Source organism: Truncatella angustata (assembly GCF_020726525.1).
Source record: "Truncatella angustata strain MPI-SDFR-AT-0073 chromosome Unknown BKA67scaffold_4, whole genome shotgun sequence".
NCBI lineage: Eukaryota > Fungi > Ascomycota > Sordariomycetes > Amphisphaeriales > Sporocadaceae > Truncatella > Truncatella angustata.
Genome location: NW_025763384.1, coordinates 316,030 through 341,846, shown reverse-complemented (window position 1 = coordinate 341,846; position 25,817 = coordinate 316,030). Strand labels below are relative to the sequence as shown.

General features: G+C 48.0%; 9 protein-coding genes across 9 annotated transcripts; 4 read left to right on the top strand and 5 right to left on the bottom strand.

Moving 5' to 3' along the window:
• Positions 1-194: 194 nt before the first annotated feature.
• BKA67DRAFT_658151 (uncharacterized protein) lies at positions 195-3,087 on the bottom strand (the record flags this gene model as incomplete). The annotated part of the gene is made up of 4 exons (XM_046107235.1): positions 195-241; positions 503-966; positions 1,162-1,483; positions 1,563-3,087. 4 exons carry the CDS (start codon positions 3,085-3,087, stop codon positions 195-197), a joined length of 2,358 nt encoding a protein of 785 aa, XP_045958080.1.
• Positions 3,088-3,147: 60 nt separating this feature from the next.
• Positions 3,148-4,555, bottom strand: BKA67DRAFT_658150 (uncharacterized protein; the record flags this gene model as incomplete). The annotated part of the gene is made up of 2 exons (XM_046107234.1): positions 3,148-4,451; positions 4,501-4,555. 2 exons carry the CDS (start codon positions 4,553-4,555, stop codon positions 3,148-3,150), a joined length of 1,359 nt encoding a protein of 452 aa, XP_045958079.1.
• Positions 4,556-6,359: 1,804 nt separating this feature from the next.
• Positions 6,360-9,234, top strand: BKA67DRAFT_592245 (uncharacterized protein; the record flags this gene model as incomplete). Its single annotated transcript, XM_046104817.1, has 3 exons — positions 6,360-6,777; positions 8,110-8,699; positions 8,794-9,234. 3 exons carry the CDS (start codon positions 6,360-6,362, stop codon positions 9,232-9,234), a joined length of 1,449 nt encoding a protein of 482 aa, XP_045958078.1.
• Positions 9,235-9,715: 481 nt separating this feature from the next.
• Positions 9,716-11,390, bottom strand: BKA67DRAFT_563224 (putative purine nucleoside permease). Its single transcript, XM_046102653.1, has 3 exons — positions 11,084-11,390; positions 10,243-11,026; positions 9,716-10,188 (listed from the first exon to the last, which is right to left on the bottom strand). Exons 1-3 carry the CDS (start codon positions 11,252-11,254, stop codon positions 9,833-9,835), a joined length of 1,311 nt encoding a protein of 436 aa, XP_045958077.1. The 5' UTR covers positions 11,255-11,390; the 3' UTR covers positions 9,716-9,832.
• Positions 11,391-14,740: 3,350 nt separating this feature from the next.
• BKA67DRAFT_517523 (uncharacterized protein) lies at positions 14,741-18,146 on the top strand (the record flags this gene model as incomplete). Its single annotated transcript, XM_046097918.1, has 7 exons — positions 14,741-15,183; positions 15,236-15,446; positions 15,496-15,889; positions 15,945-16,099; positions 16,155-16,179; positions 16,309-16,428; positions 16,570-18,146. 7 exons carry the CDS (start codon positions 14,741-14,743, stop codon positions 18,144-18,146), a joined length of 2,925 nt encoding a protein of 974 aa, XP_045958076.1.
• A 155-nt stretch (positions 18,147-18,301) lies between these two features.
• BKA67DRAFT_658146 (putative amid-like NADH oxidoreductase) lies at positions 18,302-19,890 on the bottom strand (the record flags this gene model as incomplete). Its single annotated transcript, XM_046107233.1, has 7 exons — positions 18,302-18,383; positions 18,441-18,514; positions 18,571-18,982; positions 19,028-19,131; positions 19,197-19,574; positions 19,689-19,736; positions 19,792-19,890. The coding sequence occupies 7 exons, from the start codon at positions 19,888-19,890 to the stop codon at positions 18,302-18,304; spliced, it is 1,197 nt and encodes a 398-aa protein (XP_045958075.1).
• Positions 19,891-21,562: 1,672 nt separating this feature from the next.
• Positions 21,563-22,680, bottom strand: BKA67DRAFT_563198 (DUF218 domain-containing protein). The gene has a single exon (XM_046102652.1). It carries the CDS (start codon positions 22,431-22,433, stop codon positions 21,768-21,770), a length of 666 nt encoding a protein of 221 aa, XP_045958074.1. The 5' UTR covers positions 22,434-22,680; the 3' UTR covers positions 21,563-21,767.
• A 682-nt stretch (positions 22,681-23,362) lies between these two features.
• Positions 23,363-24,105, top strand: BKA67DRAFT_261061 (uncharacterized protein). The gene is made up of 2 exons (XM_046095817.1): positions 23,363-23,661; positions 23,717-24,105. Exons 1-2 carry the CDS (start codon positions 23,483-23,485, stop codon positions 23,961-23,963), a joined length of 426 nt encoding a protein of 141 aa, XP_045958073.1. The 5' UTR covers positions 23,363-23,482; the 3' UTR covers positions 23,964-24,105.
• On the top strand, positions 23,798-25,800 carry BKA67DRAFT_261010 (uncharacterized protein). The gene is made up of 5 exons (XM_046095816.1): positions 23,798-24,183; positions 24,339-24,585; positions 24,638-24,674; positions 24,807-24,924; positions 25,038-25,800. Exons 1-5 carry the CDS (start codon positions 24,096-24,098, stop codon positions 25,757-25,759), a joined length of 1,212 nt encoding a protein of 403 aa, XP_045958072.1. The 5' UTR covers positions 23,798-24,095; the 3' UTR covers positions 25,760-25,800.
• The last annotated feature ends 17 nt before the right edge of the window (positions 25,801-25,817 follow it).

The window sequence follows — 25,817 nt, the reverse complement described above, 5'->3', positions numbered from 1 at the left end:
GTCGCTATTGATGTAGCTTGACCTACTTTGGTTCCGAAGTTCGTAAGGGCACGGAATAGCTTAGCCTTAGCTACTGCCATATGAAGGAGTAAATCCAACGACCTTTCCGAGATTGACCTTTCATGCTACTTGCAGAAATGCTGAACATATCAAGTGAATAATATATTAACGACGTACTAATATCTGGCCAGATCTTACATATGATACTCGAGGAAGGATGATAATTTATCGACCTTCTTCGCTAAACACATGGGTCATAAGTAAATATACCCAAAATATGACGCAGGAAGCAGAAGAGTTGCTCACTGATCTTATCATTTTAAGAAACATTTATGGTTTCAAATATTCTATAGCTTTTGGCATAGCTTCTGCAAAAAAGGAAAAAGGATCCGAACGACCAACTGTACAAGCACACAGACACATAGGAGTAATTCTTCTCAGGTCATAGAGCCCGAGTTTTTACTGCCATGTCTACTAGCAGAACGGAATCGGCCAAAAATACCACCATCTTCACCACCCATTGACTTCACGATCTTCAGCGCGGCCTTGGACGCCTTGCGAGTAAGCGTATGCTCTTTACGGGCAGCCCGAGCCCGGTTGTCCTGCTCGTGGAGCAGACGACTTTGCCTCTGGGCTTCCCTGGATTTAGAACCCAACGAAATGGTGGCATGGTCGAGCAACGAACCATTACTCACCGTTGTCGACCCGCTGGCAGCCTGACGGCGACGAGCGCTGATCAAATCCCAAACCTCTGGCTCTGCCGAAGCCAGAAGATCAAGCTCCACAACAACTGCGGTGACACGAGTGGCAGCAAGGATTGGAGACAAGATACGGGTAGGGAGAGGAACGGCATGAGGAATAACGGCACGAGGAGTGCTAGCCGCCACCAGCTCAATTTCCTCAAGGAACTCGTTGGCTACTATATTGGCTGCACGTGCCTTACTTGCTGAGTATAACAAATTGGGGCTATTGATAAAGGAGTTTAGCATTTCTTCAATCTCACTATAGATATGACTAGAATTCCCGATGGAACCGAGTTGAAAAGAGAAGTTCTTGGATTCTTTTATCTAGGGGGCATGGCCCCACCCCAGAAAAGCAAACAAACCACCATCTTCATCACCGCCACCCCCAAAAAAAAACAAAGAAACACCCGCGACTTACAGGTCTGGTTGACCTCCGAAGAGGTCGTCCTCCTCTGAGGAACCAGGACCACCAACGCCACTAACACCACCACCCACACCAGACGAAAACGACGAGCCACCGCGGCCGGCCGAGCTCGGCGAGTGGTATCTCGCCAGAAGCGAGACCGCGATATCCCCTGCTGGAATATCGATGGGCTGGGTAGGCCCATCGCCGGCGGGAGCGACGAGGGTCGCAGCCGACCCGAAGCTTGAGCTGGCTGGAGGCTGAGCGCGCCTGCTGCAGCAGGAACCCATGGTTCCCTCGTAAGAGTGGCGGGAACCGCTGCTCGTCTCTGCTGCTTCTATAGCCATTAGTATATATATCTATATCTATCTACATATGTAGAGGTATGGGAAATGATTATGTGATCAAGTACATACCGCTTAGGGAAGGTTGGCGCCTAGTGTCGCCAATTCTGACGACCTCCGGATTGGTGATCCGGTTCTCGGCGACCCGCTGGTTGTACTGCCGATCGATGGACTCGGCAAGGAGGTCCCGGAGCTGGTCGGTGATAAGTTCCAGCTCTGGGTCCCCGTAATGGTCGCTGGTGGTCTCCTGCGATCCGGATACGTTTTGTTCCTGATCGCCTTCGTCACCTTCGGCCACTAAAGAAAGTCTGGATGATGTAGACTTGTTTAGGTTCGAAATGGCGTAAGCGCGACGATGACGGGATCTGTTGGGAACGTCGGCAGAATGTAGTCGGGACACGGGATCGATGAAAGCAGGCTCAACAGTAATATCTCTGCTGCTTGAAGATCTTGTCTTGATACATGGACGAAGATCTGGTGACGAGCTGACTCGACGAGGTAGTGTTTTAGCTAGCTTGACCACGTTGTCGTTGTCTGGAAGCTGGGGTATTCCTGGTGTGGGCAGCCTCGTCGACGAACTTGATGACTGTGCTGAAACAGGCGTGAGCTGCAGTGATGACTTTCGTGTGATCTTTAGGGGTGCTGGAACTAGGTCCAAGGTATCACTAGTGCGAGGTACGGGAAAAGTCGTGGACTTGTACCCAGGAGGAGAAGTAAAAGAGGATTTAAGTGATTCCTGACTACCGCGTGAATCGGAGGACAACTCTGTGTCAGTTTCAGTACTCGATGTCTTGCTCTTCGTGGAGACTCTTGCTGAAGTAGAACCTGGTAGATACGGAAGCTCAGACACTTTGTCTTTTCCTTTGCCGGAAACTGGAGCAGAAGAAGAGTTTGTGACTATCTCCTTACCTTTGCGTGACTTCGGGACAGGTAGGGATGACAACTCGGTTGATATACCCTTGCCTTTGCTCGATGTCAAGGCGTGTCGGAAAGGTAATTGAAAAGCTATCTCTTTACCTTTGTGTGAGGTTGGGACAGCCAGAGAAGTAAATTTAGATGAATCTGCTTCACGTTTGTTTGATGTCAGCCCTTGCTGAGATGGTAACTTTGAAGCTTTCTTTTTGTCTTCCTCGGGAGACGAGCCGGAGGGGTTCGAGAAAAAGGTAGAGGGCTCGTAGGAACTTAGAGACGGAAATTCCTCTTTTTTCAAAGATGAGAGTGAAGCCTGTGAGAATTGCTTGACTGTATGTGAATGAATTGTTGGTGAACTTGAAGCGAGGGAAATGGGTGAAGAGGATTCAAGGTGGGGAGGTTCTGTGGGGATTCTTTTCCTCAAAACATTTGGATGACCTGGCAACACCAAGTTGGATTCGTGCAGTTTGGATCGCGAACCTTGTCGGCGCAATTGTCCAGGCGAACTCGGAGCATTGACCGCAAAAGCGGATCTAGCCTTGATTGGAATTGGAGGCAGCGGACCAAATGGTGGAAGTGGGGAAGCTGACAAACTCAATGGAACCCTGTGAAGGCTAGAGGTTGCAGGACCATAAGGCCGAACGACTGGAGCTGGAGCTGGAGTTGTCTGAACTGTTGACTGCATGAACAAAACATGTTCACTGTAGCCTAGTGTAGGTGAATCAGGGCGCGGTAGACCGGGTTCCTAGCCCTCGTCTGTGATATTTCCCCCTTCCTTTTCTGCTTCTGTTTCTGCAGTTCCCTGACCAAGGTCCGTCATAATGTTCAGAGTGTTACTAGGGTCCATTACAGCATTGCCGCCATCGTTCGTATCCTTGTGGGATGAAGTCTGAAGACCTCCACCACAGTCTTTCTCAGAGGACGTACCTCTTTGTGCGAAACCAGGCAAGTTCAGTGCATCTGCAGCATTAGTCCTGAGGTTGCCAACACTACGGTCAAAGAGTGACCCAAAATTACCACTTGCACGATGGAAATTGAACTCCGGAAGCACAGGAGTTTCTGAATTGTCGCCGATGGTGAAAGAGCTGTCGATGTTATTCAAAGCTGCAATCTCTTTGTCGACTTGGACAGTTAGGTTTGCATTGAAGCATTCATACTTCCCCAGCATTTCCTTCAGGTTGTTGGAATGGGTTGCAGCCGCCCGGGGGACAAGATCTACCTTACCAACATGGATAGGCTTTAAAGCACCGCTGATTTCATACTCAGTGGCATCAGATGTTTCAGCTACTACCGGCAAAGAAACCTGGTTCAGCTTGCTCTGCAGACGAGAAAAGTTACGCGAAGCATCGGCTGGTGTTCTATCGTTAGCCTGCAATCGGCTCGCCGCAGGCACCGCAATAGTGTCCGGCGTCATGGGTCTATCAATTGGGACGGCAAAGCCCTGGTGTATTGCCATCGCCACGGACATACCGATTGTATCGAGCATGGGGTGAAAGTTGACCTTGAATGATACGAGGCGCTCTGGCTCTCCTCTAGCGATGATCTGGGCATGTGGACTCATGAGTTTCATTGGAACCTCGGCCAGTGTCATGGTAACAACTCGCTCTGTGCTTGATGAGACTTCAGACTCCACAATGCTGGACAGACGCCTCTTACTCTCATCTGTAAGAGCGAGACGGGCAAGATGACCGAGTCGAAGTGAATCGCGTCGAAGTGAAGCGCGGCGAACAAGCATTTTCTTAGTAGAAGGCAACGTCGGCTGTACATCCTCAATAGGCTCTGCTCCCTTCATTTTCGTCTTGTCCGGCAGCTCTGGCTGGCCTTGAGGAGTCATCGCTGGACGTGGTGTAGAAATCTGTTTCGACTTTGACTGGACCTGCGCAGGGTTGGGGTAATTGTCTTCATCCTCAAGGTCCCGATAGCTACCCAGTAGCCGATTGAGTATCTCTTCCTCAGCAGAGATAGGAGTAGAAGGTAGAGGTACTTGTGCAGGCGGCAAAGAAGTGGGCGTGGCTGGAGCCTTGTCATTATGGGCTGACTTCGAATGCTCTGGCCAAGTTAGTAAGAATACATGATCTTGCTTGGTGGTTGCGGATACTTTTCTTCGACTTCATTAGCGTCTCTGCTTCGGAGAGGTATTTAAGTCCCGTCATCTTGTGAACTGATGTACGCCGTAAACACCACCTGCACTGTTCATATGGGTGTAAGTTAGTATGCGAAGGATGCAGAAATCTAATTCAAGCACAGAAACTCGAAAGCTCAGGATTTTCTTGCCATGTATGATTGTGCGAACACAAGCATCATCCATGCAAAAAAGTCAAGACAGAGATATCCAATCTTCTGCTTCTAAGAAACAACAGAGTGTTCTGTAAAGCAGCGCAGTCCTAGACTTTGTTAGCATTTTGGGCAATGGCGGCGATGTGAACGGGATGTGCGAGAACAGCAAAACAGCGAAGACGAAAGCAACAAACTATCAACGCTTTGTTATTGATGACTTACTAGATAAGAGCAAAGTGGAACTCTATGTACCAACTTGTGTGCAATAAGGAAAATCTCTTGCGTTCCACAGAACGTTCAGCAGTCTCTAGTGAGCTTTTTGATGATGCATGCTTGTCGAAATGCACATATGGCTTGATCTTGCGATGACTTGTGATTTAAGTGGCTGAAAGGGACTGGTGGATGTGTATGAAGATTCTTCCTCAGGAATGAAGTGAATGGATGGGGAAGAAAGCGATGCCGAAATACGTGCAACCAGGTAAAATGGGTGCCAAAATTCGGCGTTGGTATCGCAATGACTATATTACCATGGATCATTGAGGATCTAGTGGCAATCAAGTCTGCGCGTGGAGAAACGGGTGTATTGTGGAATGCGAGGTTCTTTGAATGCAGGGAGAAAGGGAATGCAAAGTTGTGTTGTGGTCTTGTGCCGTCCAGGTCGATGAAAGCTTGAAATACGCGGGGCACAATATCTTTGGGAGGTCCCAAATAGGCTGCCCGCTAGCTATCTGCTTAGCTGTTTGAGCTAGTGGATTTTATAGAGACAAGTAGCGAGGTCAGCTTCATCGATTGTCCTGATCTGAACTGTGCCAGGTAGTTGGAAGCACCCAACAAATGAAGATGAAGACAGTACCTACAGGCACGGGCCACACACAGCGGCAATCATATCCCCCAACCTGGAATATAACACTGTGTTGAACTTGTTCCTGTCAAAGATATCAAAAGTATGGTTTGGCATTGCCTGTTTGCCATGGCATGGCTGCAATATCAACTGCTGCTTCGTATCAACACAGTCCAACACCAATTAAGACTTTTTAGGTAGTCCTGAGGGTCTACATAACTTACTACGGTTATTCAACTTATGTGAAATAATTCCAACAACTCAAAACTCTCTGTACTTGTATCTGAGTTTTGAAGATGCTGATGTTGTATAGAGTTATCGAGGACTATACAGCCCCTTAGCGCCATCTTACAACTCAAATGCGGAAGGCTCAACTCGGCCAATCTTCGGTGCCGAGAAATATCTCCGACCGATTCCTGGCAGCTCAACAGCCACGCCAAGCCAACCCGCTCCAACAAGCTCATTCCTAGCCTGTGGCTTAAACGCCGAGAAGGGAACGAAGTTTGACGTTTCGCAAGAGGCCTCCTGAGAAAAGAGCGCAATCGGTCATTTCTTTCAATGAGCTCCAGGAGGTCGGAACAAACAGCCTGAAAGCATCATATTGTGTCGATGAGATACAGCTAGTCACTATGATGCTGGTGATGAAGGGAAACTGGCTGGGGCCCGCAAGACTGGCGGGACCAATGGTTCGCGGTCGCACGCGACGCGACCTGCGCCAGCTGATGCCGATTAGCCGGCCGGCATATCGGTACTTTTCACAATCAACCACAAAACGATCCGAGGAGCCTCAGCAGGAACAACCAAAGGCCGGAAATGGAGCGCCAACATTGTTGGCCAAAATGGTGGAATCGGCTGCCACCACCCTCGCATCTGTCGTGGTGTTGGGGGCCGGATTCGCTCTCGCCGGTTATGTGTATCACAAGTCTTACAAAGCCCTCCAGTTGAAGAAAATGGAGAATGCATTTCAACCCGGTGATCCAGTGCTTACTTTGGCTGCCATTGCGAAGGAAGTACCCTCAGAACCGGATCAAGAGCACTGGATCCAGCGGGCAGAGCAAGCAAAGATCGATGCTATCGTGATGGGAGCCGACAAAGGACACTACCATCTCATCATGGGCGAGAAGGGCAGCGGAAAGAGCTCGATGCTACTGGAGGCGATGCGCAAGATTGAAGGGGATGGCTGCGCCATGTTCGAAGCCCATGCTGATCTCGAAATATTTCGAATTCGTCTAGGGAAGGCGCTCGACTATGAATTCCGTAAGTTGCTTCCGTTTACTGTTTCTTGGAATGTGGTGCCTGAAGATGAAAGAAAAGCTTCTGTGGTTGGCTACGAGGTGGTGTTGTGGGAATAATACGCAGGCGTATGAGATTGAAAAGAAAATGCGATCTCAAGAACACTTCAGTCGACTGGGATTCTCGAGGCAAGCGTAGAAACTATGCCTCTGTTGCCGATCCCCCTACACATCTTCAGATGAATATTGTTAAGAGTGGTGGTGTGGAGCCCTCACATGCTCTTACTTTCGCAGCCAGAAACAGATTCCAGGAAGATTCCTCCTGGGACGAGCAGTAGCTTCGAACACTTCTCGAGATAGTGTCTTCGTCAACGTATGCACTGGAATGTGATGGATTTTGGTGGTGCAGCAGTGTTAGGTCCACGATTTCTGTAACATGACGGCGTATCATGTTCTTTGCAGGTCATGCATTATTATCAAATGCGTTTGTGTCGGCATTGTGGCGCTGTGCCAAAGCCGGAAACTGATGCCACTTACTCAAATTATTGTTCAAGTTTGCGAGAAGAGCTGCAATCAGTGGACGAAACAGGTATGGCAACATTGTCAACTGGTAGGCGCAGGGGTATTGCTCCTCGCCCTTTCCGACATTGCAACACACGCTGGAGCCAGATAAGGTCTCATTGAGTGGGTAGGCCAGCCGAATCATAGTACGCCATCATATACATACGCGATTTTCTGGTATGGCACGGAGTAAGCCGAATGCGGCAATCTCTACAGGACGGCATCGCCAACTTACCAAGACTTGAACGGTCCAAGCAGTTTGTGTTAGATGATGGAATTGGTTTGATGTCATTTGCCAATTCTGTTTTATTGCACATTGGATAGGAGGCACGACTTCTGACAGCAATCAGGCTTGCTTGGTCGAGGGGCGGGCGAGCATATATTAGCAAGAAGTGGTCGTTCATTGCATTGAAGTTTCAAGGGGCTGTAACTCCTCTTCTCACTTCAAAGATTGGAGACGGTGTCGGACGTGCTTTTTATGTCACCGTGGAACTGAAATCACTAACCCAAAAAAGCTATGGTCCTATAACATGTTGCCATAGGGCCAGCTTATTATTATGCTTGGCTTCTAAGGCTTATTATCTGCGGACTTGATACTAAAGACTGAAGGGTTGTTGATTTTAGTCTTGTCTATCTATACGCATGAGGCTGCCATGGAAGATAAGGCTACGAGCAAAAAGTTTTGCTATCTACGTGTGACATGGATATAGAATATTCTTCATGTTTCAGGCACCGCAGTCACAATATCAAGCGTCGTCAGTAATCTTTTTTTCAGGCTAACTCTTTTGCGACATAGATGAGGATTACATAGGAGGCTACTTTAGCGAACGAGGTCCTAGGGACACCACCGCATTACTCGATATCGAGAGAGCTTTGAACAAATTGGAGAAGGTTGCCTTGTTACACCGGGCAAAGAAGAACAAGCCTCTTATTGTTATCGTCAATCAGTGCCATCTCATTCGCGACGACGATGATGGCAAGGACTTGCTGGAGCTATTGCAGCAGCGAGCTGAACAATGGGCTGCTTCTAATCTTGTCACGATGGTCTTCAATACAGACGACTACTGGGTTTACGAGCGGTTCAAGCAGTTGGCAACACGGATGGAGGTCACATCCGTCCACGACTTGCCTAAATCTCAGGCCGTTGCCGCTTTGCAAAAGTATCGGCAGCGATATTTCCAAGAGAATGTCCCTAAGACACTCCTTGAGGAAGTCTATGACCTTGTTGGCGGTCGATTATCCTTCCTGAATCGCGTCGCTAAGTCTACAGACATGTTGATGACATGCGACAAAATCAAGGAGACAGAGAAAACTTGGTTTCTCAATCAATGCTGGATTCTGGGCATGGAGATGGATGATGATGTTATGGATCAACAGAAATGGGCTGTAAGTTGCAATTTTCTTTTCTGGCCTCTTCCCTCTCTACATGACAGACTCGTGCATTACAGCAATACGAATACAGGCACTGACAGCAACCTAGTCGGCAGCAATGGTTCTTGCTCAGGCTCTCGTCGATAAGGAGGAGGAAATGGACAAGACCTATGACGACATCACCGGCCACGTCCTGCCCACATACCAGATGCACAAGGCCCAGCAGATCATGACGCGATCTGACTTTATCCGCGATCTCGATCGTCTCAATCTCTATACTATTACCAGTACCGCTCAAGTCCGAGCCAGCTCCGTTCCTATGCACCGCGCATTCAAGGAGATCTGTGCTGAGCCAGGCTTCCGCAAATTCCTTGCGGATACGCTTCAGCGTATTGCCGACATCGAGTCTCTCGGACGTACGAGAGAACTTGTGGCCAAGGACCTCGTACTCGGTGCAGAGTATGAGATATCTAAGGGATGGAGTGGAAAGATCAACGTCAAGATCCGTCAGAAAGAAGAGGAAGATGATAAGAATGAAGATGACAAATAATGACCATCGATTGTTCCACGAATTGCAGTTAGCCGAGTTTTTCCGTTATGGCATGAAGTGAGGGGAAGAGCCAGGTGGTTATGCTTCGAAACAGGGGTTTGAGGCTGGGTATAAGTTATCGGAGATGAGGATAGATGCTATTGTTGGGGCATTTGCAACCACAAGGAAGCGCGGCTGCTGGCTATTACTTATGTCCCCAAGTCAGGATGGCCCAAGACATCCGGTCACCAAAACGACGATTTTCCATTTGTTTTGAACAGCAGGAGACGTAATGTTACCGCGTTTGGTAAAGAGAATACGAGGGTGTATGATAGCATGGATGTACAGTACATAAAATAGATTTGCGCTCGAGCAATCACGCTATGCTTCGTATCCAGGCGCTGTTCCAATGAGCTGGTTAGCGATGAAGACTTGGTAATATATGCAATTGTCTTAATTATGACTTTATTCTTTGTTTTAAGAGCACGTCGAAGACTCGGTACGGGTTGACATTTGTGTGATATTTAAGCCACTAAACACTATACATGACAGGTGTATTAATTATTATTTACTGTAGTCTGCCTATAGCAAGAAGTCCATTATCTTGAAGGGCACAAGGTCACTTCATCAGGCGGGCAGCCTTGGGGCTTTTATAGAAACCTCTCTTTCCGTAATTGCTCCTCTTGACGGCTCCAGTATAGCTAGAACCATCTGCCTGGGCACCATTTCCATTACTGAAAACGCTACCCATGCCAAAGTCAGGCTCGCCTCCCAACGAGCCGAAGATGTCGCCAACATAGTTAGTGGGCTTGATTCCTGCAGCGAAAGTGCAATTCCAACTGAGGAGAATGCCTTTGACAATCTCGATTCCACCGAGGTAGATGTTGTCCACGGCAGGCGTGAAACCACCCTGATCGTCAATCAAGAGATGGTCGTAGGCGCTGGTGCCTGGCGGCGGGCGATCAAAATCGGAGGCTGTCATGTTGTTAGTTATCAATCTGAATTGGCATAAGAACATATTTGACGTACCAGTTCTAACCACAATCGTTCTGGTGTAGTCGACCAAACCAGCGAGATGGGCTCGCATGATTGACTGTAGGACTGCACTATCCTCCTGTGCGGTCATGCAGTACGTGTACTCGGTCTGGTTCGTCCAAACCTTTGTGGTGTTCGAGAAAGCTTCAGCGAGGATATTTCCGGAGTAGTAAACATCACTAGTAGCGCCGTCGCACTTAACTACACTAGGACCGGCAACCGCAGCGGCGAAGACATCACCGGCTGGGGCGTACTTGGCACGGTATGCCTTGGCACCATCACTATCACTTAGGACGGCATTTGATGCGAAGTCGAAAGCAATGTCCCTTAGAGCCTCGTTGACCTCCATGACCTCGGTGCCGTATGCTTCAGCAGGGTACTGTCCAGGCGCAAGGTTATCGTAGCCAATGTAGCCAGTAGAGAAGTTAGAAGGCAGGTCGCGGGGATCGAACTCGTATTGAAGAGCGACTTGGACGGCGAATTTGGACAAAGCATAACTGCCCAATGTGGCCAGCTTAGGAGAGACACCGGCAATGCCATTCATAAGAATGTAAGTCGAGCTGAAGTCGAATTTGGTAGAAAGCATAAGCGAGGAAATCGATGCGGCAGCATTGATCTCACTCTCGCCAGCGGTAACTTGGCATATCTCTCCGGATGGGATGCAGTGTACTTCTGGGTAGATGGGAGAGAGACCAGGTACAGTGATGTTCTGAGCCAACAGGTCACCGTAGCCACTCTTGGGCATGTTCTCATACCAAACATCAGCTTCAGGGTAGAACTGTTCATTTCGTAAGTCGGCCGCTTAGTAACAGTTGTAAGATGGTGGCACACTTACCATGCTAATGATCAGGATCTTTGGTGCAATACGCTCAGCTGTTGTGCAACCCTGGTCGCCGCGCTTAAATTCAGGCTTGGCGGGGTATGCATAGGGCTGACGAGGTGCAACGGAAGCCAAGGCTTGGCCGGCCACCAGCAGGGAGCCTGCAATGATGGAGTTCGTTCTCATCTTGAACGGTTGACCTAAGAAATGGAAAATGCTAGACCGTCCGTACAATGGGAAGAGTGGTGCAACAATGTTACCAAGTTCGGGGGGCGGCAGAAAATATGTATAATGACACCCTTGCACCTCGCCTATCTCGCAGACTGGATCTGGCATAAAATGGCAAGCATGGGTATTTTAGTATACTACTGTATGTAGGAATTTTCTCGAAACCCACTTCGCAGCTGGAACTAGAAAAGCTAGCCCACCATCATAGAAGCTATGGACGTATGGTGGGCCACAACAATTTCTCATGGGATGATAACGGCTTCCATGTTTGAGACAATATCACTATTCAGGCATTGCCCGGGGATGCCTTTGTCAAGAACCTGCTGGCAGGCGGCGACCACCGTTGAAGTCGAGATAAGTCCCATGATAGCCCTTGTAGTGCACTAGATTAGCAATAATGGCAGGAAGCACCAAGATAAAAGATATGTGAAATGACAGTTACAGATCACCAATGATCAGCAAGGGTTTGCACAAGCGGATCCTCGCGAAAGGCCCGGAAACCACGGCTACGGCTTTAGTTGGTTATGGAAGCGATCGGCATCGGTCCAAGCTACGAGGGAAATAAGGTACATTTGACTGGTTGCACAGCATAATTTGACAGTAAGTCCGAGATACAAATGACAGTGAACCTAAGGTTAGACACTTCAACGTTTGCTTCGAGCCGACACCTGAAATTAGGTGAGACGAACAACGACGGTGCTGCGTGCCAAGTAGTGATTGCGGGGTGCTTAGCGAGTGAGTGCCGAACCGTCCCTGCCAGCCTGCAACTTCCCCCTAAGAAAGCGAACAAAACAAAAAAAACAAAACTAAGATATGACTGCCGTCCCTGGCAGCCAGTGGATCCAACGACTCCCCCCTGAAAGCTGTCGTCACCTGAACCTTCTTATCAGTCGCTATGAGTTTTTTTTCTCTCCCACACTCTCAACACACTCTGAGGTAGGGGCTACTTTAGCTTATCAGAAAGTTTGCATATCTGTGTACGTCATTTGTCGCGTGGTCACAGCTGTCGGGTGCCCACTCAAAATGTTAGCGAAATCTTTCGAGATTGTGACACTTTGTAATGACTACAGCAAAATTTTGAGCACTGCTCTTCTGCGTGCTGTTCAGGACGACACAGTTCATAAAGGCCGACTAAGGGGCCTGCCCACCTTTCACAACAAGTAGCCGAAAGCCAAGATCGATCGTTCACTTATCATCGCGGCTCTACCGCTTTGTTCTACGTGCGACAGCACAATGCTCAATAATAATTATATGTTATACCCACTCACGTATCTAATATCTGCGTGCTCTAACAACGACAGCCTAACAGCTGTCTAATACGCGTACCTGAAATTGCCATTTCCCTACACATGTGTTGCTCATTAATATCCACAAGTATCATGATTGGAGGCCCAGAAATATGAGGATTGGCTCACCTTATCCGTGATGTCTTCGAACCCATGCACGCCCTGCTTGTCAGCCAATGTCTTACCACGTACGCGTAATTTTGCTTCTTAAGCCCTATTTTGGTAGAGATAATAAAAGCGCAAGGCGATAAGCACGACCATCCGAGCCACGAAGCATATATAATTAGAGTAAATGCAGGGAAGCCAGCACGGTGCATCTTGTTAGTCGCACAGAGATATTAGATTCCACTCCTTCTCGTTCTTGGTGGGATCTCCCTGGCACAGATACAACTGTACGTGTATTTAATGACGTAGAAAACATGTGTCTTTTGTACTGGGTTGGAATATACAGGCTAAAAGCCTTGAGGTTTGATATCATCTCCTGCGATGGATGCTAACAAACAGCATGGAATGTGCGTCCGCTATCGAGAAAATTTGCTGCAGCCCATGCCATGAGACTGAGGGTAACGGTTATTGATTCTTAGCTGACCGGCGACATTTCTCTTGGCCAAGGATACAGACGGTCCGACAGCATACCAGAAAGAATTAATGATGTACGGTGCAAAGAGCGGGACCATTTTCTTGTCGGCAGTAGATGATCCTGCCCATAAGGGCCGCGACTCTAGCAATTGTCGGTAAGACAAACGCTACAGGCGGCTATATTATTGAATGGAATTTTCGCTTGATACAGACATCCGAAGGGAAATCCGAAGGGGTGGAAATCACCTGGACACCCCTGGCGATCGTATGTGATAGCAGCACAATCCGTGTCGAATAAACAAATGATTAGATTACGATAGCAGTATATGCGCCCCTTCCTCCAGGCGGCAGAGCGGTGAGAAGACGAATGAGGATTAATAAGGATGAATGCATAGACCTAAGGGTCTGTGAAGATTTCCTTCTTGGTCCGATCGAAATTTACGCTCTAGAATACCGGTTTGGTTGACTTAAACACGTTCAGCCATGAGCTTCTTCTCTTCTCCGGAAAAGCAGTTCGTTTTCATGGGATTATCGGGCACCTACTAGATGATGAAGAGCCCTTAAACAACAGCGATTAAGCAGTGTGTCATGAAATGGGCTTGCCAGTCGCTGACGGACGACTATGTGGGTACATGGGTGAAGATGAAAGCAAGTAGACGACCAACGATCTGCTGAAGACCATTCATCATGTACTGCATTGCGACTGTATGCAGCTGCTCTTCTCGACGATACCATATACCCGACGACAGAGTGACTTCGGCTGACATGCAGCCTTGAGATCTAACAAGAAGGCTCTCACGGCGAAGAAGCCCGCGAAACTATGGCATGCCGCCGTCAAAGCAACAGTGGCGCCCCAAAGCAACAAGTTGATTCCGAGCCATTTGGCAATTAGTGCTTTTTGTATGATATGATTCTCCTGGGTGCCGCACACGTCAGCATCTGAAACATTCACCTCGAGGACGAGGTAAATATACCGGATATTCTACTGTCAAAATGGCAAGATGTATAATTGTGGTGGGTTATGAATACTGGACACACTTATTGGCTATGACTCCTTTTTCGCTGACAAAACCATGACCACTGATTCGACCATTGAAAGGCTCAAAATTGGCGCGATGAACTCCTTCTGAGTGTTGATATCTATCCTTGTTGAAATGAATTCCATCTTCTCAAGAAAGCCGGCAGACTAGCCGGATGGTGTAATGTCGTAGCTGGTCGGACTGATGGACACCGAGAGCGGCTCTAGTGAAGGATAGACTAAGCCAATGAGAATGTTAGTAGACCAGTTTTGTGGTATTTTTTTCGGCTATTCATACGATCACACAGTACTTTGCTACAAGCCAAGAACACTGCTTTTGCCGTAAGCCATGGCTTCATCGGAATTTCCTCACCACAGTGGGCCGTGTGAGGGGAAATTTTGCGGTACTGATGAATTCTGGAAGTGTTCCTCAGCCGAGAGTATTAGCGTAACCAAGTCTCCTCATGTTGAGCAGCGCTGTTGATTTCGTGCAACACATTGACAACCACTTTTATTTCTATTTTTATCTTAGCTACGAGTACGTTTCAATACATCTTAGTCATGTTCCAACCACAGCTTGTTAGTTTTTCCGGTCGGGATCAACCCCGGGGTTTGGATCTGAAAGGCGCTGCTGTATTCACCGACAAGAACGATTTTGCTGGGGTAAGCATAGCCGCAACTAACCTAGCAGAGGACCTCGGCCGAGTGAGTAGCAAGGACCGTTCTCCAATGATTGAATGCAACAGCAGCATTACCACCTCCAAGTTCAAGACCGCAATTATTGTGGGAACAATCACTGGTTCCGATGCCATCAAAGCACTCATTAGTGCAGAGCAGATCAACGTCGACAAAATTCGAGGGAAATGGGAATCCTGGAGCACGTGTCTCGTCGATAACCCGGTCTGCGTTGACGGGTGCGACAGAGCACTGGTGATTGCAGGTAGTGACAAGCGAGGTGCGGTATATGGCATTTACACGCTTTCAGAACAAATTGGGGTCTCACCGTGAGCGTCCCAATATCATTGCTAGTATGCATCGTTGACTGGCCTTTCATAGATGGCATTGGTTTGCAGATATACCTCCCAAACGCCACGAGGAGATCTATGCGTTACCTATTGAATACTCCAGCCGAGAGCCCAGCGTCAAATTCCGCGGCATCTTCATCAATGATGAAGCACCTGCGCTCACTGGATGGGTGTTGGAGAAATTCGGTAAATACGGAAAGGGTTTCCATGAAAAAGTTTTTGAGCTGCTACTGAGGTTGAAGGTTTGTCCGAGAAATGACATACATTGGCTTGACAGCTAATAAAATCTAGGCGAACTTTATGTGGCCAGCGATGTGGCCTGGATACCCCAACCCGGGCAGCTCTTTCTTCGTCGACGATGCAGATAACCAGCGACTAGCAGACGAATATGGTATCGTAATATCAACATCGCACCACGAGCCTATGCAGCGAGCTACAAACGAGTGGTTCGAGGACAATCCTGAAGGAAGTTGGTCATGGCTTGACAATAAGGACAAGATGACTGAGTTTTTCCAAGAAGGTATCAAACGAGCACAGGGATGCGAGTCTTACTTCACCATGGGTATGAGAGGAGAGTACGACAAAGCTATGAAAACCGATGACCCTGCGAGCGTCGTACAAGATGTGCTTAACACACAGCGGCGGCTTATCAAAGATATCCACGGTCACGAAGATGCTGTCCCACGTAAGCTCTTCTGTCAAGAGGTCTTCATGAAATGTACTAAGCTCATTTTCTATAGAACTCTTGGCACTATACAAAGAGGTGCAAGAGTATTGGGATGCAGAACGTCTCGAGGTCCCAGATGATGTTACCTTGCTTTTCGCCGATGACAATTTCTCATCGATTCGTCGGCTACCAACAGTTGATGAGGCTAGCCGGAAAGGCGGCGCGGGCGTAAGTGCAAATGTGCACTACTAAGTGACCGAGTTAGGTACTAATGGTGGATAAGATATATTATCACTTCGAATATGTTGGTAAGTATTTGAAAGATGCCAAATTCCCATTACCACTGATGCCTAGAAAGTCGCGACTCTGGCTCTCAATTTCGACATCACTAGGAAGGTGAATCAGTCAAATTGGAGGAAGGTTGCTAATCAAATCAGGAACACCACGAAGCTACAAATGGATCAATGCGAACTCTCTTGGTAAGGTGTGGCATCAGTTGCAAGAGGCACATCGGCGCAACGCTAGGCAAATATGGGTTTTCAACGTCGGCGACATAAGTAAGTAAACCAAACATATATATCGTCAAATATTATTGATGGTAGTCGGCACGGCGCGATTCTTTGAGTCCCCAAGCTCTTCTGTTAAGATTGCCCCTTAGCGAACAGTGAAGAGGGAGCTGATGTCTTCTCTGTTAATAGAACCGATGGAGGTTCCATTGTCCTTCGCGATGCAGCTTGCCTGGGATATCGACTCCATCTCGGCAAATTCAATCCCCACTTACTTAGACGATCTTGCTCAGCGCAGTTTTGGCGATACTCTAGCCGGGGATGTTGCGTCTGCATGGTATGGATACGATCGTCTGATGGCCATCAGACGGCATGAGCACATCGAGGCCGACAATTTCTCGCTGTTACACTACGAGGAAGCAGACACTATAGTTGCGAGATGGGACAAGCTGCTAGGCGTGGTGCAAAGTGTGTTCGATATGAGTGTACCTGAGGACTACAAACCTGCTTTCTTCGAGCTTGTGTTGCATCCCATCAAAGCAAGCGCTATATACACATCTTTGCGTGTAAACTTGGCACGGAATCAGCTGTGGGCTGAACAGCGACGCAACTCCGCTAACAAAGCTGCCCGCAAAGTGCTTGACCTCTTTGATGCAGACTTTCGGCTGAGCGAGGAATACCATTCTCTGCTGGATGGGAAGTGGACCCACATCATGCGTCAGACTCATTATGGCTATAAAGAGACTTGGCATGCACCGAGTCGCGATATGATCAGCGGGTTGTGTTTTGTACAAGGTCGCCAAGACAGTAACCCATTAGTTGGCCAGTTAGGCGTCGCGGTTGAAGGGCATGCTGGTGTCAGGCCTGGCCGCTGCAATGAAGAGAGTGACAGGACGCATCCTAGCCGCCGCGATCTGGTTCCTGGCGTTACTCTCGGAAGATTGACACCGCATGGACCGGATCGGCGGTGGTTTGAGATCTATACGCGCGGCTCCAAGTCATTGAATTGGAAATGTCAAGCGCCATATGAATGGGTAAGGCCCTCACAGACGAGTGGTCGCCTGGTTCCGGGTCAAGATGATCAACGCATTTACATCACGATCGAATGGGACAAAATTCCCGCCGGCTTCGACGAGGAAATTTTAATTGACATCCGGTCGACGGGTGGTAATTACGGACCGTATGGTGACGACTTCGAACAAGTTCATATTTCGATCGCGAATCATTCAAATGATTGCACTCAAGGGTATGTCGAGGCTGATGGATACATAAGCATACCTGCAACGAATTCACGCACCTTGGACGGTTATCAAATACTCCCGCATCTTGGTAGGACTGATGCTGGAGCTGTTACAGCCGATTCAAAAACAGAAGATATGCTGTTCTTGACTTACGACGCTTATGTTTTCGGGAATGTCGTGGAGCCTGTCCTGGAGCTTCATTTCAACATGACACTGGACCTTGACCCCTCAAATCCAATGACGTACGAGTTTGAGGTTGATGGTGCAGCAGAGAAGCATCGACTTGTGACTTCGGCTGAGAGGAAGGGCGAGTTGCCTCCAGGCTGGTATCACGCCGTTCAAGACTGTGTTTGGAAACGCCGACATGCACTGAAGCCAATGAATCGAGGATTACACGAGATACGTTTGCACTTCAAGCATTCGAACATGATCCTTGAAAACGTGATACTCGATCTTGGCGGATTGAAACCAAGCTATCTTGGGCCTCCGTCAAGTAAGTTGATTCCGGCTAGTCTAGTCGCTAGATAGCTCATCAATGCACCATATCTTCCACGATTCAGAGTTTAATGCTCTCGGTTGGGGTATGGAATGGGTATACAGTGGGTATATGAGTACATCTAGTCTAGCAACTTCTTGTCTCTAAGGTCTAGTTGTTGTATTACCACGTCCTTGAATGTTTACAATCACAAATGGTATTGCGCAGGGTCTGTAACCTCAACGCCTCGTCTCGCCCAGACGCCATCGATGCCCATATCTTTCTTGCCACTGTAACAAATATTGTTAGCCTACTTCTATGAAATCGGGGCGTCCGTTAGTACGTACTCTTCTCTGGGTATAATGGTTGGCTCGGTATCTCCTTCTGCGGTGTTAGGATTCCTAAATACCAAATTCTTGGTCTGCCACATATTAGTCAAGTGCTGTGGACCAGTTATACACGTCTGAACCAACTTACCAAACCAAGACTGAGATGTATTGCTGGCGGGCTGACCATGATCTTCTCGGTGGGCTCCTTGCCCTCGACCATTGCAACAACGTTTTTGGCGACAACAGCTGCCTGAGCAGCCCCGGGACGCGCTGCCTTGTGAGCACCGCTGTCTGCAATATCACCAACAGCGAAGATGTTGGGATACTTCGGGTCTTGGAACTGTAGCGTTGGCCTTACGCGAATAAAGCGGTTCGCGGGATTGATTAAAGAGTCTTTGGACGAAGGTGTGAGACCAGAAAGGAACTGCGTATTTGGTGTCTGGCCCACTGCCGGAACAATCACGTCTGCCGACACCGTGGTGCCATTCTGCAATTGAATCGAGGTTGCATCTGGCTCCAGTCCGCTTGCGGGCATAACAACTCGGGATCCAAGCACGAGCCTGGTCACGTTAGCCCTAGTTCAAGGCACGATCGGGTGCACTTACTTGACACCGAGCTCTTCGCATCTCTCCTTGATGATCAGATCGAGCTTCTCGTGGTATAAAGGCATAAGCTGACTCCGAGAATGCACGAGAGTAACCTCTTTCTCCTGCATGTTCCACGTTAGCAAATGTTCCTCCAAGACTGGTTGGGAGGTTCAAGGTGCAAGGGAACACTTGCTGGATATAATTCCTTGAGATCTGTTGCCATTTGCACGCCAACCGCGCCACCTCCCACGATGACAACCGACTTCGCCTTCAAGATGCGCTTCTGGTACTCCTGGAAGTACTTGACCGATAACGACTTCTCGTCATCTTGCATGGAACCGGGTGCTTGGAGTTTTGTGCCAGATGCAACCACCAAAAAGTCAAATGGAATCTCTTTTGAGCCTTGCCATTCGCGGTCGAGTACTACCCTATCAGAGCGTAGCGATTCTACTCTAGCTTGTACAACTGCGTGTTGGGCCTGCGACGCAGCTGGTGCGGAGGTAAAAGCGGCAGAGTACGGGATGAACGCTTTGTGTTCGTGCGATGGCAACACTGCGAAGCGGGGCTAAGACAAGATTAGTCGCTGAAGGAGACATTCGAGACCGTGGGATTTATGGTGCTTCAACTAGTAGACCAAGATCGCCTGCGGCATGGAAATTACAAGTTGCTGTGTACTTACGAATGCGAACAAGTGATGAAAGTGGCTATGAGGCTCAACCAGGAGAATCTAACAAAAACGTCAGCTTCATTTGAAAGTCAGTGCAATACAATCAAGTGCTTACACGATGGGTTGCAGGCAATATAGAGGCCAATTCCTTGGTCGTGGCCATGCCCACATACGACCCGCCTACTACGATCACGTTCCTCAGTGTTGCAGCCATGATTGCTTCAGAATGCAGTCCGACTTTTGTGATGAAAAGATAGCAGATCAGGTGCAAGAAATACATGCAAGAACCACAGCAAATTAATCTGATCAATCTGATAACACACTGCATAACCAAGGGGCCGGATCGGCTTTTGACCCTGAACTGGGGAAATTATCTCCCGTAAATCCGGCTCGTCCGGCATCGCCGAGCTTCGGTTCAACCACCACATTCCGAGACTAGTTCGGCGATACGAATCAAGCTAGGCGGCGTGCTCTTTGGCAAGGGAACTAACACTGATGTTCGGAGTAACCTTAGTCTAATTACCAGATGTGTTTCGGGTCCATAAACCGGCCGTCGGTATCCAAGACTTACCGTCAGACCGTCAATTGAACTTGCGTAGCAGGGAAGAAAAACAAAATCACAAAATAGAAATCATAGGACCAGTGTCGCGCTCAATCGATCAATTTTGTAGGGCACTAGCATGCTTGATCAAGATTTTTCGTTCCAGGCTCGCGACGCGTCTGAGATAGAAAAGCGACTTTGGTCGAGGCAGTTGATTGCCGTCACGAAGAATGTTGAAGCGAGTGCTAATAGGTCCTGCGCTGACAGCGTTTATCAAAGTTGTCACGCAACCTCTATTTGCAGATGGGCGACCCCAGCGACATCCTTGATATCGGTGCGCCTTGTACAGGCGCCACACAGCATTGGCCATCGTAGGTAGAGAGTGAAACCCATAGACCACTATGGGCATGCTGAAGACAAAAGTTCAGGAAACCAAACCTGAGTCCCGCTCCACCAATTGTTTGGTAATGGCGCTCTACCAAGATGGGTGAGCTTGAGTAGAAGCCTGGCCTAGTTGAACATTGTTTATTAGTACAATGATCCTCTTCCGCCCTTGCAAAGCGGTTATCTATCATAGCATTCGACGAAGCAAGTCTTCTTGCTCAGGCACGTTTTTACTATGTTAGTCAACATGAACTAGCGCATCTGATATGGAAGTATAGCTTATGGAATCCTATTACCAAAAGTAATGGTCGCTGATTTTAGGTAGCCCTTCGATCTTTTGTTTAAAGCAAAAAAAAAATACATTTAATATTAGTCTCCGTATCGTCTGACGCACATTTAATTGACCGTGTGTTCCACAATTTTCAAAGTGCCTCCTGTAGTAGCCGCAACACGTGTGAGTCGCTTTCTTGTCTTGAAAACTCTCTGATGACCCGAGGTAAGCATTAACCAAGGCTTAAGCTATCAAGTAGTGGTGGTCATGGATACAGTCGTCGAGAGATATGGCCGGCGTCGTCTTTTAATGCAAGTCGCTTTGACCATTGAAAGCAATTCTCTTCGCGGTTAATTAGTACTAGACGATCGTTTTGATAGAGATATGGCAGCTTTTATCGGGACGATTGCTTTCTATGAGAGGAGTTTGAAACTATGCAACTGGTTCGACAACGTCAACGTCAACGGGGTATCTGAGACTCTTGTAACGACTTCTCAACTCTAGGCAGACGTAGGTGAACCCGATTATAGTGGCGCAAGGCCCTGGCAATTTGGTCAGCATAATAATGCCCACAACATCTATTTCAGTCCCATGTCGAAGTAATGGCCGAAATGCGCTTTATATCCAACACACAAGTTTGAGCAAAATGGCAAACACCACGAAATTTTTAGCAACATGCTTGACAAACGGTACCAATTTAGGGCTTTGTGAGCCCTACATGGTCGATTAATTAAGTAGGAAATGTTCTCAAGAACAACAATTGGTCAATTAGGGGATGACCAATGGCTTGCGTCAGTACTACCGCGGCGTAAATAGTCGGCATATCTATTCAGTCTTAAACTCTTACCCAAGGTTTCTCGGTGGACTGTAGACGTGGGTGTCATTGGTTCGACAGTCATGGCAGGTGATGACTGTATCCTCTAGCTATAAGACGCTCAGCCACTTCCATGACCTCAGCAGGTATCTCTTGATATATCTGAAAGCCCATTTTGGGGTAATCTCGGATACGAATCAAATCTCCAACCATAATATTTGTAACCAGATCTCGCGGGTTGTCGTTGTCAGGATAGTCATCCCATGCAAGCTGAGGTGATGTGACAATAATCATAGTTGACTCGTCTGGCCACTGCTTCTTGAATGTGGCATAAGTCCGCCTTTCCATGTACGGCTTCTGAACGAGAACAAAGGAATTAAGACGCAATGACATCTCTTCTAAAAGCTTCCATGTAAACCGAACATTCTCGCCTGTGTTCGTGGACAACGGCTCAACGATGATCTGCTCGGGATTAACCCCCATTGCGCGAGCTCGTTCCGCGAACATCACGGCTTCTGGTTTATCGAAGCGGCCTTGTGTCAACTTGCCAGATCCTCCAGAGAAGATGAGGAATTTGCCAAAGCCACTGAGAAAGAGTTCTGCCGCGCGCTCAGCAACTCTAACGTCAAGGCTGCAGAGGCAAAATACAGCATCAACCGGGCCATGGATTGCCATGTGCATCCGGTGGTACTCATATATAATGGCGGCGCCGTGGTCAAGCTGCGTTTCTGACCCTAATTCTGACATTCTCACGATTGTAGCTACCACACTCCGCGCTTTTTGTATTCCGATGTGATCGGGCTACAATTGGGAAAACAGCGATTCTCGGGCTGTGAGCCAAGGCGCATGGGGCTAGCTGTTTTCCGGCCTTTGTTGCCTATAGAGCAAGATATTATGTGATTACAAGCTTCTGGCGAACTTTTTGAGAAGTAACAATGGTCGATGACGATGATGAGCCTCCTGACTGTAAAGACTCGACAGTTATACCGTGTAGTACATTTCACGCCGCGACGGTTTTGGGGGGTTCAGCACCTCTGAGGTACTCTACAAGCACAGACCGCTCACCATTTGGTGCTAGACTAACCTAACTGTAAGTGTTGAGATGGCCCTAACTAAAGCTGAGTGCACACATTATGCTGGACTTGGCTATTTAACAGAATTCTGGAAGGAGGTACCTCGTAATTGCATTGGTGGCAGGTCAATAGCAGCATCATGTATTTTGTAGAAATGTCATCATTGAAAGATTTACCATGGGATGATGATGCTGTATCTCCAAATAGAAATTGTGGCAACGAACGTATGCGGTTAATGCCCAACTCATTAATGCCTTGATTGTACGTTAGATCGGGTTGGTTAGCCGGGACTCCAGTGCTCATTGGCAAGCAGTGGACACAAGAATTTGTGCAACTACTTACACGTCTTACACATCACTATGTTAGCACATCTGATTCGACTATGTCATCCTAGATTATGCCGGTAACGTTCATAGTGATTTCTAGACTGACCAGGAGCCTGGCGAATTTATTCTTGATGCTCTTACAAGGGAACATCTACGGAGTATGGACAAACAACTATGAGCGCGCCAACTCTAATGTCCGCCGCTTGGCTAGGACGTCCTTTTCCAGGGTGTCCGTTAGCGCATGGCAGTAGCTTAAATCAGAATTCATGACCTGCATATTTAGGTTTCTACTCATTTCGATGCCGTAATTTGTTAAGCTATATATACTTGAAGATGGACCCTGCTTAATGGTGCTCATGGAACTTATGTCTTTTAGCCATGCTGCGCCTGCTGCATCATGGACGACCAGGGAAGTCAACGCAGCCGGACAGTGATTGCCAGCCGCTCTTGTGATGCTTGCCGCCTAAGAAAAGTTCGCTGCGACCTTGAAAAGGATAGTGCATCATGCCGCAGGTGCACAAGGCTGGAATTAACGTGCACTTTCATGTCACCAAGAGCGCCAAGAGGTCCGAAAAGGTAATGCGAGCCCTGAGTTGTGCTTTATTGCACATTGTGACTGATGTGATACCAGACGCGCTCAAGGGGGTTTGGCAACCTCAGCGGATTCCGGACAACCCGTGTCAACAGGTCAAAGAGACGCTAATAAGGCTAGGAATTTAACAGTATCGCCTGCACAAGTCTCTCCAGCATCAGCTCCGCTGGTATTTCCTACAGATGGGCTTTGTCCGCGAATTTTGATTGAAAGGATTCTGCAAGACTATCTCACATATGTTTATCCACTAATCCCAGTGGTAAACATGACATTTCGTATCGAATAAGAATACCGCACACTAATTCGATCAAAGGTACATCGGCCTAGTTTCCGTCGAGACCTCCTTCAGAACAGAGATATTCGAGACGAGGTGTTCCTAGGCTTTGTGTTGGCTCTCTGTGCTATTGTCGTAGGTCTCATGCCATCGAGATTTGATGAATATATCAAGCTAGATCCGCCGATACCTTACACATCGCGTGCTGAGATGATCAACCGTTGCTATGATAGTAAGCACATCTCGTGTTACTGATTCTCTCTGTAGTATAATTGTGAGGCGAAAATTGTCATCAAAAGCGATTGTGCTTTTCGCAGTTGTTTCACGATACTACCTAGAACCCCAGGACTTGCTTGGAAAACCATCCACTGATGCATAATACTTTAGTGATAATGGCTTTGCGCGGCCCGACATATTTCGACGAAATTAATTTCCACAAGTTCGCAATTGCGTATTTATTGAATATCACCTTTTTCCAACTCGGTGAACAGAATCGTTCGAGAATGGCGGAATGCGAGGGTATGCAACTAGGGCGCCTGCTGAACCTACACAAATCATCAGAGGAAGATGGGTTGAATTGTATCGAAGTTCAACTACGAAGAAAGGGTTTTTGGCTTCTGTTCTATGGTTATGTGTTCGTGAGCGACCATCAGCATGTCCAAATGGAACATCTAACAAGGCTCTAGACACTCTCAGCTTCAAAATCTGCGTAAAGAGAAACTTGTGAGCGTCCGTCTTTTCTTTAGTACTTACTGGGTTTGGTGAGACTGAGCTCTCCCATCACGTCCCTAGCAAAATAAGGGCTTCTCACATTTGCTTGTGGAGAAAAGGCTGACTCATTATGTGCTTGTGGAGACGTTCCTTGACCCTGTGCTCATGCAAACAATCGACCTACAAGGGCTTCTTCCCAAGGAAGTGGACGATGAGTTGATATTGGACGACATCATTTTGCCAGCTTCAGCGCCAGAAACTTGTAAGTGGTCCATCAGGCCGTATTACGGCTGCTCACTTATGTATCCCCGAACAAATTCTCCTTCGCCAACCGTTACGAGGAACTTTCGTATCTTCAGCTGACTGCTTTTCTAGCCTTGACAGCTGGATTCATAGTCCATTCGAAAGTATTTGGGGCAGCTTTGGGACCCTGGACGTCCATAGGTAATCTCCATACGCCAAGGACGTGTCAATGCCAACGTGCTTCGAACAAAGCCGAAAGTGTGACGTACTTAAATGAGCGTTTGCACGAGCTCAAGTATATACTAGACGTTATACCAGGCCCTCTAAGACAATGGGCACAGGCACCAGCTATCACACCAAGCTTTGATGAGGGTTCACCATCGGCTACCGATCTTCATGAAGATGTTGTGCAGCTTCAGTTTGCGACAATGCGCGCAAACCTTCATGTGACGCATTTATGGCTACAGAGCATTGTCATAGATCAACTTGATGCTGCGGAAGGAACGAACGACCCTGATAGTCTTAGCAGGAAAGCACTCTGGGCCCAGCGAGAAGAGGTCTGTCGGCAGTTGCTACACGTGCTACACACCATTCCAGAGAGTGCTCTAGAACCCAACGGATTGCACCTAACGTTCAAAGTCCGTGATGTCGCAGTTGGGATGCTGGCATGTCCATATGGCGAAGAAGAAATGCCATCTCGGCGAGCTGCCGAGTATGTCCGGGAGCTGACGGCCATACTATCCCGTCTCGACCGCAGTGAAAGGATCAACACGGCCAATTCGCAAAGCTGGGTGGATACCGACAGGATCAAAGACATTCAGGTCGGCGATATGACACAGTTCGGTGATTGGTGAAACGCTAGTTACTAATCATTCAATATTTAAGGAAAACACAGCCTAAAGGCGACGGGTA

Excerpts from the sequence above, each read along its gene's own strand:
- BKA67DRAFT_563224 (XM_046102653.1), bottom strand. The coding sequence starts at position 11,254 with ATGAGAACGAACTCCATCATTGCAGGCTCCCTGCTGGTGGCCGGCCAA. Across the intron at positions 11,027-11,083 it reads AGATCCTGATCATTAGCATG|TTCTACCCTGAAGCTGATGT; the intron begins GTAAGTGTGCCA and ends CGAAATGAACAG. Across the intron at positions 10,189-10,242 it reads AACGATTGTGGTTAGAACTG|CCTCCGATTTTGATCGCCCG; the intron begins GTACGTCAAATA and ends ACAACATGACAG.
- BKA67DRAFT_563198 (XM_046102652.1), bottom strand. The coding sequence starts at position 22,433 with ATGTCAGAATTAGGGTCAGAAACGCAGCTTGACCACGGCGCCGCCATT.
- BKA67DRAFT_261061 (XM_046095817.1), top strand. The coding sequence starts at position 23,483 with ATGGACGACCAGGGAAGTCAACGCAGCCGGACAGTGATTGCCAGCCGC. Across the intron at positions 23,662-23,716 it reads GCGCCAAGAGGTCCGAAAAG|ACGCGCTCAAGGGGGTTTGG; the intron begins GTAATGCGAGCC and ends ATGTGATACCAG.
- BKA67DRAFT_261010 (XM_046095816.1), top strand. The coding sequence starts at position 24,096 with ATGCCATCGAGATTTGATGAATATATCAAGCTAGATCCGCCGATACCT. Across the intron at positions 24,184-24,338 it reads GATCAACCGTTGCTATGATA|TGATAATGGCTTTGCGCGGC; the intron begins GTAAGCACATCT and ends ATAATACTTTAG. Across the intron at positions 24,925-25,037 it reads AGCTTCAGCGCCAGAAACTT|CCTTGACAGCTGGATTCATA; the intron begins GTAAGTGGTCCA and ends CTGCTTTTCTAG.